Source organism: Kogia breviceps, chromosome 10, assembly GCF_026419965.1.
Source record: "Kogia breviceps isolate mKogBre1 chromosome 10, mKogBre1 haplotype 1, whole genome shotgun sequence".
Classification (NCBI taxonomy): domain Eukaryota; kingdom Metazoa; phylum Chordata; class Mammalia; order Artiodactyla; family Physeteridae; genus Kogia; species Kogia breviceps.
This window is the reverse complement of record NC_081319.1, coordinates 44,697,649-44,711,593: the sequence shown is the minus strand read 5'-3', so window position 1 is coordinate 44,711,593 and position 13,945 is coordinate 44,697,649. Positions and strand designations below refer to the sequence as shown.

The 13,945-nt window shown below is 45.7% G+C and overlaps 1 protein-coding gene across 1 annotated transcript; it reads right to left on the bottom strand.

The window, feature by feature from the left end:
* Window positions 1-27: 27 nt before the first annotated feature.
* Window positions 28-13,696, bottom strand: ZNF620 (zinc finger protein 620). The gene is given in 8 exon segments (XM_059075888.2): window positions 28-59; window positions 2,233-2,266; window positions 4,887-5,779; window positions 8,037-8,154; window positions 8,627-8,747; window positions 10,279-10,352; window positions 12,566-12,650; window positions 13,606-13,696. Coding segments are annotated over 6 exon segments (1,242 nt in total). The 5' UTR covers window positions 12,576-12,650; window positions 13,606-13,696; the 3' UTR covers window positions 28-59; window positions 2,233-2,240.
* Window positions 13,697-13,945: the final 249 nt, after the last annotated feature.

The window sequence follows — 13,945 nt, the reverse complement described above, 5'->3', positions numbered from 1 at the left end:
CAATCATACCTCCACAAATGAAGATCTGGATAATCCCTTAGTCTCTCCGGCAGGTTTGGCTGAGGAAAGGAAAGGGTGGGGGTGGGGGGGCGGCTGAGAATTGAAACATTAAAAGGACTGTTTTTCAGATTCAAGAAAGGAAAAGACTGTTCTTTGACCAAAGTTCCAAGCCACCAACGAGTAATTGCCCTAAAGAACAAGTAAATGCCGTTAATTTACATAACTTCGGGTCAACACACATGCTCTGAAAATCAGCCAATGACGGTGACAGTCTCACTTAGGTGACCCCTGCAACTATGCTTCTGAGAGTTATCATATCAATGGCAGCCCCAATCTTCAGAACATGAGCCAATCAGTGACAAATGCCCTTGAAAGCTAGCCAATCAATGACAGTCCTACCCACTGGACAACAGCTAATTAGCAAGTGCCTAACTACAGTGATGATGCTTCTGAAAATCAATGGGTCAAGAGTAGCCTTACTTCAGTGACCACTTCTTGCCAGTGTGGTTGCCAACATGAACAGACTTTTTCTTTGACCACTGATAGGTCTACTGAACACAGTTCCATACATATGGTTCCTACTCACCAAGCACTTCAGAGCTAAAAGGGGAAATTGGCCTCCCACTGCTAGAAGACAGAATGACCCTAGATATCTGTATATATGACTCTATCCCAGGAGTTACTTACTATACAGTAAAAATTACAAGATATTGCTGAAATTAATAGAAATCTAAATAAACAGAGATTTACCATATTCACGAATCAAAAGTCTATATAATTAAGATGTGAATTATACCAAAATTGATCTATAGATTCAACACAATCTCAATCAAAACCCCCAGATATATTTTATAGAAATTGACAAACTGATTTTAACATTCATATGGAAATGCAAAGGACCTGGAAATGCCAAAAAAACAAAGTAGGAGGACTAACAATATATGACTTCGATACTTAAAAAAACTATAGTAATTAATGCAGTGTGTTAATGGCATCAAGATGGACAAACGGATCAACAAACAGGAACAAAACAGAATCTAGAACTAGACACACACATATATGGACAGTGGTGCTACAACAAGTTACCCATTTGAAAAGGAAGGGAGCATGAGAGACAGAGAGGAAGAAACTTGGATCCATGCCTCATGACCTATACAAAGTTTAATTCAAAATAGATGACAGAACTAAATGTAAAATCTAAAACTATAAACTCCTAGGAGGGGGGCTTCCCTGGTGGCGCAGTGGTTGAGAGTCCGCCTGCCGATGCAGGAGACATGGGTTCGTGCCCCGGTCCGGGAAGATCCCACATGCCACGGAGCAGCTAGGCCCGCGAGCCATGGCCACTGAGCCTGCGCGTCCGGAGCCTGTGCTCCGCAATGGGAGAGGCCACAACAGTGAGAGGCCCGCTTACCAAAAAAAAAAAAAAAAAAAAAACCTCCTAGAAGCAACAATAGGAAAAAGCCCTTGTAAAATTGGGTAAGGCAAAGATTTCTTAAAAATGCCACTAAAAGCACAATCCATAAAGGAACAAACTGATAAATTAGACCTCATCAATATTAAAAGCTTCTGCTCTTCAAAAGATATTTTAAGAGAATGAAAAGACAGACCACAGGCTGGGAGAAAATGTTTGGAAATCACATAAACGAAAAATGACCCGTATCTATAATATATAAAAACATCTCAAAGATCAATAAAAAGAAAAGCCAGGGGGGCTTCCCTGGTGGCGCAGTGGTTGAGAGTCCGCCTGCCGATGCAGAGGACGCGGGTTCGTGCCCCGGTCCGGGAAGATCCCACATGTCGTGGAGCGGCTGGGCCCGTGAGCCATGGCCGTTGAGCCTGCGCGTCCGGAGCCTGTGCTCCGCTACGGGAAAGGCCACAACAGTGAGAGGCCCACGTAATGCAAAAAAAAAAAAAAGAAAAGAAAAGAAAAGCCAGTAAAAACATAGGCAAAAGATATAAACAGAGACTTTACCAAAGAAGACATAATGGAAGGCAAGTAAGCACATGAAAACATGCTCAACATCAATAGTCATCAGGGAAAGCAAATAAAAACCTTAATGAGATAGCATTACACACTTATTATAATAGCTAAAATTTAAAATGCTAACAATATCAAGTGTAGGCAAAGATGTATTAGAAATGGAACTCTCACACAATGCTGGTAGGAAGGTAAAGTGGCACAACTTCTTGGTAAAACAATCTGAAGATACAAAAAGTTAAATATACACATACCTTATGACTCAGCCGTTCCACTTCTGGTGTTTACCTAAGAGGAATAAAAGTGTACATCCTTACAAAGACTTGAACACAAATGTTCACAGCAGCTTTATTTGTAATAGCCAAAAACTGGAAATAACCCAAACGCCCATCAAGAGGTGAATGGACAAATAGATGGTGGTATATATCAATAGTAGAATACTACTCAGCAATAGAAAGGAATGAACCGCTGATATTATGCAACATGGATGAATCTCAAAATAATTATACTGAGTGGAGTTTCCTTAAGGTCAAGTAGTTAGGATTTGGCAAAAAAAAAAAAAAAATTATGCTGAGAAAGACACCAGACCAAAAAGAGGAATACATACAAGGTGTTAACATTTGTATAAAATCCTAGAAAAGGAAAGCTAATCCAAAGTGACAGAAGGAATTCTCTGGATGTCTGGTGGTTAGGACTCCAAGCTTTCACTGCCAAGGGCCCAAGTTCAATCACTGGTCATGGAACTAAGATCCCACAAGCTGCAAGGTGCAGCCAAAACAATAAACAAAAACAAAAAACCCCCACAGTGACAGAAAGCAGATCAGTGGTTGCTTGGGGAGAGCCAAGAGGGAAGGATTACAAAGGGGCATAAGTGAAGTTTTGGGTGTTATGGCTATGTTTATTATCTTGATTGTGGTGATTGTTTCACTGGTATATACATGATAAGTCAAAACTTATCAACGACTTTATGATAATAACAGTTTTGTTTATTATGCTCCACTGTTCTAACCACTTCTATGTGTATTAATGCAGTTAATCCTCAGCACAATCCTGTGAGGTAGAAGGTCATCCCTACTTTACAGATAAGGAAATTAGTGCAGTTTCCGTAACTTAACCAAGGTCACATGCCTGGGTTCATACCAAAGTTGGCCTGGCTCCGAATGATTAACCACTACCCTCTGCTTCCTGCAGTAGGCAAAGTCAAGCTGTCTGCACGAGTCGATGCTACAACGGAACATATTTACTTCTCTTGTAACCACAGGTAACAGAAAATAATGGTGGCTTCTTCCAGATCATAAAAACTAACTAGATGAAACTGCAAGGAAATGTTTGCTGCTGGGAGGTCACTTGGAACAGTAATGAGATGGACAAATTTAAGACAAATAGGGCCTTGCATCTGATTCAAAGGGTACAAACACCTCATTTTTGCAAAGGCATAGACTGCAATTGAGTAGCGAAGAGTCACTGCAGAGTCAGAAGCAGTGACGGTGGGCACTGTACCCAAGGTAGGTCTCTGGAAGTCTGCACCCTATTAGGACTGTCCTTCCAAGATGCAGATGGCTCCACACAGACAGGGCCCCTCTGTTTTTGTGTTTAAGAGAATTCCAAGGGCTTCCCTGGTGGCGCAGTGGTTGAGGGTCCGCCTGCCAATACAGGAGACATGGGTTCGTGCCCCGGTCCGGGAGGATCCCACACGCTGCGGAGCAGCTGGGCCCATGAGCCATGGGCACTGAGCCTGCACGTCCGGAGCCTGTGCTCCGGAACAGGAGAGGCCACAAAACAGTGAGAGGTCTGTATACCACAAAAAAAAAAAAAAAAGAGAGAGAGAGACTTCCAATATAGAGATTGTAATAGAGGGTCCACATAGCTTGCCTTTTTGTTTACCCTTGTTTAGGGTTGCACATCTGCGAAAGGATGTAGGGAAGATAAAATTTTAAGAGGTACAAGGTCTGAAATGTCTTTATTCTATACTCACACTTGAGGGTATAAAATTCTGGCAGAAATCATTTCCCTTAGAATGTCAAAGGCATACACCATTGTCATCTAACTGTCAAGGTTGCTGTTGAGAAATCCAATGCTATTCTTACTCCTGATCTTTTGTTTTCCCTCTCTAGAAACGTTTTAACATCTCCTCTTTAAACCTGGTGCTTTGATCATTCACAATGATGGTCTTTGATGTAGGTTTCCCCGCAATCCATCTTGCTGGGCACTTGGTGTACCCTTTCAATCTGGAAACCTCCCTTTGATGTTTTTAAGTTTGGGGGTTTGTTTCTTGTCTTTTCTAACTGTAAAGAGAGTTCACCTTGGGGAAACAAGGGTTAAGAGAACCTGAGGAAAGTTTCATGATGGAAGCTGACAGTCTGAATTAAACATCTTAGTGGGACAGGCCAGAGGAGCACGCGTTGCAGTTATGCAGAGAGAAGCAGCAGATGTTTAAGAATTAGCACAGTTAGGGACTTCCCTGGTGGTCCAGTGGTTAAGAATCCACCTTCCAATGCAGGGGATGCGGGTTCAATCCCTGGTCACGGAACTAAGATCCCACATGTCACAGGGCAACTAAGCCTGCGAGCTACAACTAATGACCCCGCACACTCTGGAGCCCACGCCACAACTAGAGAGAAGCTGGTGCAACACAACGACAGATCCTGCATGCTGCAATTAAGACCCCATGCAGCCATAATAAATAAATAAATAAATAAATAGAATTAGCACAGTTCAGAAAAGGCAGTGATGACATTGATCAAAAGCATGAAGATGGGGAGAAACAAGAAGAGGCACTGTGAGCCTAGCTGTGGAGAGTGCTACTCTTGGATAGATGTCTTCTGCACATGGAATTTCTGATGCAGGATGAACCTTCCACACCAGCTAAAGGTTTTCCCCCACACCTTACAATCATAAGGTTTCTCACCAGTGTGGACATGCTCATGCTGAACCAGGCTGATTTTCTGATTGAAGGCCTTCCCACACTCCTTACATTCAAAAGGTTTCTCCCCAGTGTGGATCCGCGGATGCTGAGTCAGGGCTGTGTTGGAGCTTAATCATTTCCCACACTCCTTACATTCGTAGGGTTTCTCCTCAGAGTGCATTCGCTGATGGATGATGAAACTTGAGCTACAGCTGGAAGTTTTCCAGCATTCGTCGTACTCATGGAGCTTCTCCCCAGTGTGGAACCTCTGGTGCTGGAAGAAGACGGGGCTGCAGCTGAAGACCTTGCCACACTCCCGACACTCATAGGGCTTTTCTCCAGTGTGGATTCTCTGATGCTGAATCAAGGCCATGTCTGAACTGAGACCTTTCCCACATTCTTTGCATTTAAATGGTTTCTTCCCAGTGTGGATTACCTGATGCCAGATAAGTAAGGAATTATATCTGAAGCATTTTCTGCATTCTTTGCATTCAAAAGACTTTTCACCAGTGTGACATCTCTGATGTCTGTGGAAGTCCGCCATCCGAATGAAGCAACTGTCACATTTTCCATACTTATAAGATAGCAAACCACTAGAAACTGTCTGATTCATAGTGAGTTGTGTGCTAACACTAATGTATTTTCCCACTTTCTCACACTTCTCCCCGCTCTCCACAGCACAGGCCTCCTGATGCCTGGTTGACCCATCTGTGAAATCTCTCCTCTTTGACTTTGTCCTCTTAACCATCCCGTGGCTGTGCTGTTCTAGGTGGCTCCTGAAGCCAAGGTGCTGGGGAACATTCCGTGGCAGCCCTCCTAATGTCAGTCCGTGGGACTCTGCTTCTTTGGAAATGTGTTCTTTTGGCGTTGATTCTTCCTTGTCAGTTCTGGTCTCCCCGCCTGATATCATGAAAAGAAAATACAAGTGTCAGCCCCCAATATCACAAAAAGAAAATACTTATGCTAAAGAGGAAACAGGATGAAGTGGTCCTGATTTGCCCTGAGTAAGGGGATATTTTCCAGTATGTACACCAAATGATCGAAGACCACCACACAGCAGAGCCCCACAAGTGGAACTCTGTGAAAGAGGCCAGGGAGGCCAGCGAGGCCAGGAGCATTCCCGTAAAGAGCGTGAAGACTGGAAAACAGCAGAGTCTGTTAACTAGGGCAGACGGACCAATTGCTGTCTCCCAAGTGGATTGGATGGATCAGTGCAGATGTAAAGAAGTGACGAATGGAGAGCCTGAGGTGAGAGAAAGACCACTAAGAGTGAGAAGAAGGGGCAGTCAAGCAGCTCAAGTCCTACAAAAGGTACCACAGGCTGAAATTCCTTAAGAGCTGCTTATTTTTTAAATGTTATCCATGTCATAATCTTTGAGAGAGACCCAACCTCTGTCATCAAGTTGGCTCTAGTAAAGCAGCAGGCTCCTATGCTGTGGCTGAGGGGACCACGCAGGGCAAACACCACAGCATCCAGAAGGAAGGGGAAGACGTGCAGGCTTGCCACTAAAAGAAAAGAGCACTGGAGATGTGAAGAACCCTTCCAAGGATGGACATCAGTCCTAGAGACAATCACGTAATGATCGTTGTCCTTTTTCCTAAAACCCTATACAGGATGTATATACAGTCTAACACGACAATATGAAATGTGAAATCCTAAACTAACTAAAAAGGAAAAACTAATATAATCATCAGCACTGGGCCAGAGAAAAACCTCATGTGTTTACAAGCAAACTGTTTAGAAAATATTTTTTAACCCAGACAACCTGAAGTCTTGGGGTCATATCCAGAAAAGCACACGAGGCTGGAGCGGGGAGGTGGTGGGGAGCAATGTGCATTATTTTTTTTTAATATTTATTTATTTATTTGGCAGCGCCGGGTGTTAGTTGTGGCATGCGGGATCTTGGTCGTGGCGTGCGAGATCTTTTAGTTGTAGCATGCGGGATGTTTAGTTGTGGCATGCAAACTCTTAGTTGCGGCATGTGGGATCTAGTTCCCTGAGCAGGGATCAAACCCAGGCCCCCTGCATTGGGAGCACGGAGTCTTAGCCACTGGACCACCAGGGAAGTCCTGCGATGTGCATTATTAATGGACATTCTCTGTAAAGAGTCTGAAGAGCACAGGAAATTTTAACAGGCAGAGAATGGGTGAAGCAGAATAACAAAGGCAAAAAAAAAATACATATATATATATATATATATATATATATACTATGTTGTTATTTCTAATTTTCATATCAATACCTCTCAAAATGAGGAAGCCATTCACCTTTCATTTACCAGTTTTGCTTCAAAAGTTCATCTGTTTAAAAATACATATATATATATTTTTTTAAATATTTATTTATTTAGGCAGCACCAGGTCTTAGTTGCGGCATGGGGGATCTTCATTGTGTCATGCAGACTTCTTAGTTGCAGCATGTGGACTCTTAGTTGCGGCATGCAGACTCTTAGTTGCGGCATGCATGCGGAATCTAGTTCCCCAACCAGGGGTCTAACCAAGGCCCCCTGCATTGGGAGTGCAGAGTCTTACTCACTGGACCACCAGGGAGGTATCCATATATTTTTAAGTGTCCATGGAGGGAAGATGAAACAAGAATGGCAGGATATAGGTGGATTGTTGAGGTGGGGTACACTGGGTGTACTAGGCTAGTGTCTGCATATGTGTGAAAATTTTCATTATAAAAATAAATTTTTAATATTTAAGTTAGTGTTTGGGAACACATACTTCAATTTCCCATACAAATAATGTACCCTATGCATATGTAGATTGCCAGACAGGCCCCCAGAAGTCTATTTTCCTCATAAGGTGGCTGACATCCTCATCTTTGCAAAAATAAACTGATGGAAAAATAAAATGTTTCCACATGACAGGGATGAAAAGAGCTGCTCAGACAGTGTCCCTTGGCAGGTGATAAGGTGGAGAGGCAAATTTGAACACACGAAGAAATCTTGCAGCCACACCCTTCTTGGAAGAGAAGGGCCCTTCCTCACTTGTGGGAGGCAACCACTATGAATGCAGATAATCACATGTAACGATTCCAGAGTAATGAAAACAGTCTCAAAACTAATGAAAACAGAGAAGAAACACTCTGTGCATATTGAAATGTGAAAACAAGAAAGCAAGCTAAGCAAAAATGGTAGGGTCTGATACTCTCCTGGACAGACTCCTCTGAGGGCCTCCCTGCCCACAGGTTCCCAGGGATCGAGGCCCCATGGCAGTTCTCCTCCCTCCAGCTGAGAGACCAGAACAGGTCTGGTGAACGAAAAAGCTGCCCAGGGAGAAAGAAATGGGAAAACAAAGGTAGAGGGAATCATGAAGCAGGGTCACCTCTCAGCCCTCTTTTTCTCCAGTGAGCCAGGTGGGGAGAAACAAAGTGAAGTCAGCCTGTGCATCTTAGAGGACAGAAAATTCCCACAAAGCAGGGTAGAGTCTTGGAATAATCCTCTACTCAAGTTCCAAATATTCAGAGAACTTGAAGACAGAGGCAAAGGCTCTGGTGAGCTCCTGACAGCTCTTCATTTCCCTCCACGCATGGGGCAGAGTCCCTCCCAGGGTTAGAGGATAGTGATTTCAAAACCTGGGAACCCAGGGCTCTCCCAACCCAGTAGCCTCTGGGGAGCTCAGCCTCCAGAGCAACTGCCCACAAGGGTTATTAGAGACCCCACAAAGTCAAAGGAAGAAAGAAGCCTGGATGCTCAAAGGGCAGAGGCAGACAAGAGCAGGGAGAAAAGATATCTCACCCAGGGAAGCCACATTTGCATAATTCGCCAGCATCACCTCCCTGTACAAGGCCCTCTGCGCAGGATCCAAGATGACCCATTCATTCTGGGTGAAGTACACATCCTCAAAGGTCACTGGCTCCTGAAACAAGAGGTTCTTGCTCCAGCCCTGGGTGAGGGCAGAGGAGCCTAAGTAAAGGGCAGAGACTTACTGGGGCTGGTGTTATTGCCGAGGACAGCTATCCAGTGCTCAAGCCCCCTACACCCCTCTCCGCAGGGGCCAGCCCTCAGCCAGCATTGCCCACATCAATAGGGGAGCCCCAGACTCACTGCATCCCTTGTGGTCATCCCCAGCAAACAGCCCTTCCTTCACCTGCCGATCTCTGTGTCGACTCTGCTGTGTCCTGCTCCATGTGCCTATGGGTCCCTCTGGCTCCTCTCCCCTACGTGGGTTTTGTGTGAACATGCACAAGGGAAATCTATATAAACACAGCCCATAGAACTTTTGTACTGATCTCTACTCCCTCCCTAATCCCGCTAAGGTCACTGGAACACAAAGGCCCAACAGGAGAAGAGTCAAATCAGACTAGAGGTATTAATAGAATTTTGAAAGGCAGAAAAAGGATAAATGGTAACTGACACAGAAGAGAAGGGAAAGCTGAATCTTAACTGCTGGTGGAGGAGGAAGCAAATAAAAAGGAGCCTGATTCACACCACAGAACAAAGGATGAGCTCTGGATATTTTTTAAGTGTGAACTGCTTTTTGTAACTTGGTAAAATATTCTTCTTTTTGGGGGGTTTTTATTTATTTAAAAGGAAGTTTGTTTGTTGTTTGGGTTTTTTTTTTTTGTTTTCTGATTGAAGTATAGTTGATTTATAACTTGGTAACACATTCTGTTTCAAAGCACCAGGGAGGACAGAGGACCCCCAGAGTATACAGGGAATGAATGAAAAATACCTACACAAAAGCACATCACTGAAAAGCCTCAGAAAAAGAGACTTAAAAAAAGATCCTAAAGGCTTTCAGAGAAGGAAAACAACACACACATGAAGACTTGGGAGTCGAGATGGCAAAGTAAAAGGAGTCATGTTTTTTAAATGCTGAAGAAAAACTTGCACTTCTTATCTAGATGGAGTCAAAGGGAACAGATTTATCCTCCTGCCTGAACCAAAATAAGACAAATTACGTAAAACAATGGTTTTCAAGATACTGGGTATCAGGCAACGAAGGACACCAATTCCTGAGAGTTGGGAAGCAGAGAGGTGAGCCCTGGGATTCTACAAAAACACTACTAGAATTGCTTTATCCAAGCAAAGACTTTTTCAAGCTTGCGGACAGAAGTGAAAAGGGTTTTCCTTGTATGCTATGATGCAGATTTCCACTTTTTAGTGCATTTCCATTTTTCAGCCCAAACTGCCAAATCTATCCCAATCAATCCCCCACACTCACTTGTTTTTTCCATCCTGATTGTGTCTTAGTTTGGGAATTCTCATTTCTGCACTCCCCTTAACTCCTCCCCTTCCCTAAACACACCTGACAATGACAGATGCACAACGGAAGCCACAGGCCTGGACCTGGATCTGGATGCAGAGCTGACACCTGCTCTCTTGACATCAAAAGAGTGAGAGGGCAGGGAAGGGGAACCACAGAGGCTGAAAGGATGCTCGCTCACCGGGCGCCAGGTGATCTGGTGCATGGCAGGCATCTCTGCTTCGCACACTGCCCTCCAGGTCCTGAGATGTGACACTGAAAGGAAAATACAGAGGCACGGGTAAGAGTGATGCTGCCTCGCACCCTGCAAATACCTTCCGTCCGCCTCGGCCCCTTTCCATTCCGCTACCCCCTCACCACAAAGGCAAAGGGTTTGGAGAACCCGGTACTACGCCGGGGGAAAGCGAATCTGTTACCCGGACACCGGCACCCGCATCCCAGGAAGCCACTAACCCCGCGCGGTGCAAGCCAAGAGAAAGCATGGGACTGCAGCCGGCCTCTGGGAAAGCTTCCAACGGGTTCAGTGGCAAGTGCGGTAACCATCTCCCCTCCTCCCTAGGAACCCGGGAAGTTTCCCATCTCTGTGGTTCCCTATCGCAGCCGCAGCCGTCCTGTCACTACTTTGGGAGACGGCAAAGGACAGAGCTGCTGGCCGGAGGCTCGGGTCCTGCAGCGCCCCCATTCGGTAGCTCCTCGGAATGTAGGCCGGATGGCTCAAGCCACAGAATGGTTTCAATCCTGGGAATTACCCAGGGTTCTCTGGCGTTCACTACTTCTGGTTGCCCTTCCAGGTACTGAGGGGACCATTGCTCCACATGTGCCCAAGAGGCCTGGGTTCTGTGGCTACACCAATGTGGGAGGATTGGAAATTGGAAGAGTGGAGCCCATCACTTCAACCGCCAGATGTGTATGGGTTGAGAGCATAGAGAACCTGGTCCAAAAACCTGGCCGCTGTACCACTTACTAGCTGTGGAACCAGCAGAAAGTTGCCTTGCCTGTTTCATTGTTAAATGAGTATGATGGTGGTACCAACCACAAAGGGCTGTTGAAGGTTAATAATTAAATGAATTCATGGATTGGCAAAGTGTTTACAGTAGTGCCTGACACATAATAAGTGCTTACAAGTTTGTGTTGTTTTTAGAGATACAAGTGCTGCTTGGGCTCCCATGAGTGACAAAGACACAGTGTAGGGAAACAGCTATTAACATTTAGCCTTAGAGCCCTTTCCCACCGTATACCCAGATGTGTGTTCCAGGCCCAACCTGGAGAAATTCAGTGCTTCCACACGGAAAGGTTTTAATTGCAAAGGCATCTTCAGTTAGTTCAAATACATGACAGAGGGCCTGGACAGTAACAGGAATGGCTTCTTTTCTGTGACCACAGGTGCTACAGTATCCAGAGACTTTTCCTCTGCTGTCTCAAATGCCCAATGATGGGGGCCTTTCACGCACAGAGTAACCAGTCTCCTGCACTTAGGCATCTGCTGCACATTGCTCCAGCCCAGCTCCCTTCTGTAACTACGCATATAAATAGATATTGAAACCAAACAGAATCATCTAGATAGCAACCGCAATCCAAAAGGAAGAACTATGTTTTTAAATACATTAAACAAATGTATTACTTTGTTGCAATCAATTCATATTCATTAATTAAACTTCCTTGCACTAGTCACTTAAATGGTCTTTATACAATAGCTAAGATTTATGGGAGCTTAATAGGTGCTAGAAACTGTCCTAAGGCTTTATAAGCATCATCACTTTTCATTTTCACTTCTGAGATTGGTACTGTTACGTTCCTCATTTTACAACTGAGGAAACTGAAGGCAAAGAGGTTTAGAAGTAATCCGAGGCCACACAGCTAGAAAAGCCCATTAACCAATACCCGTGCAGTTTCTCCTGGGAGCTGGGAAGCATTTTAAACACCATGGAAACATGACACAGAATTCTCTGGCTCCACACCCCACAGCCTCTGCTGCACTACTCAGTCCTCCTTTATTTCCCCAATAATTGTCTGAACTGCCTAATGTCATTGGTTTTGCAGTCCTCCTCCTGCCCCTCCTAGATTCATGCTCTACTCATCTAGCATCCCCAGGGTGTCTTCCAAATTCTTCTAAGTTCTATGGCCTCCAAGGACAGGTGCGAACTACTAGCACAGGAGACCTACCTCTTGGTAGACTTCACCTGTAGAAACTGATGTGGATTTCTAGCTCCCAGAAAATTTTACTGGCAGTGCTTCCACCTCATGCAATTAAATGGATCTTCTGAAAATCATGTCCTCTCTGTAGCCAAAGGTATCTCCCACTGGGGATAATCTCATCTCACCTCAAACCACTTTTCCCCAAACACACCCTCACCCACATAGACACACATCCACAGCTGCCTGGCTAAGGGGAACCCAAGTCAGGCCCGAGTCTGCCGTAGACTTCTCTGAGAGCTGATCTAAGAAAAGCTGTCAGGAAGCCAGCTCACCTGGGACCATGCTGTCTGAAACATGGCTGCCGTCCCCTGACTTTCTGCAATGCTCTCTGATTTGCGAAGAGGAAGAGTCTCAGATCTAACGAGAAAAGAGCTACAAGTGAAACTGCCCCTCTCTCGCAGCCCATATGTGCATTACTCCCCTTCATATCTCTCACCACCATCCCTGGACTCCCTTAACTCTTAGGACAATGACTGCCCTACCACTCCATGGCAGCCTGGCCTCTCCCCTCACCCACAGAATTATAACTGCTCCATCCACTTGCTGGCAAGGCACAAGGCTTCTCAAAATATGCCACAACACTACATTATCCAGAACTGAGTCTCGGCTAGAGGAGAATCCTGGCCTCAGTGACTGCTTGAGTTGGAACATAAAATTTATACTGAATATGTCCTGTGACCCTGACCAGTGACAAAGATTCTGTCCTTGACCAGACTCTTGGCAGGCTCCTCTGAGCTCTTTCTCCGCTGGGCCTTCAAACCCTGGCCTATTGGGCTTCCCTGGTGGCGCAGTGGTTGAGAGTCCGTCCGCCTGCCAGTGCAGGGGACACGGGTTCGTGCCCCGGTCCGGGAGGATCTCACACGCCGCAGAGGGGCTGGGCCCGTGAGCCATGGCCGCTGAGCCTGTGCGTCCGGAGCCTGTGCTCCACAACGGGAGAGGCCACAACAGTGAGAGGCCCGCGCACCGCAAAAAACAAAAAACAAAACAAAAAAACCCCTGGCCTATTAAGACATAAACAAGACATTAACATCATCTCTAACAGTTCAAGGCCACATCCCTAGAATGACCCTATCCCCTCTTAGAGGATCTGTTTGAGAAAATCCAAGGTTGTCTAAAGAATGTAGTGCTTGTTCCACTCAACTCCTGAAGATAGGGCCTCTGTCTCCCAGTCTCTGTGGGAGGGGGTAGGAGCCTAACTTCCCTAAGTGCCAGTTAGCAAACCCAGACGGGTTTCACTTGATTTCCCTACTTTACTGAGTCTCCACTCGCCCTCTCTCTACTCTCTCATTCTCCCTTTCAAAGACCGGGTCACCTCTGTACAAGCCGAAGCTGAGTTCAGTTCACCCTGGACACTTTGACACGATGACCAAGAGAAGTCTCCTCTGGAGAGAAAGAGGGCGCCTGAACCGAGAGGGGCTACAGCACAAAATGCAGGTGGAGGTTTAGCAGAGGGTCAAAACAGGAAAAAGAGATGCTCAAGTCGACCGGTGGGTGATGCCGGGCGCACGCCCGCTCGGAGCGGCGGGAAGCAGGCGACGCCGACATCTCCAGCCGCCAACAAAGAAGGCGGGCACAGAAAGCCCTTCGGAGGAAGATGAACGAACCCGCCACCGCGGGCAGGGGCGCGGACGTCCTCGGCCAGGCTCTTCCAG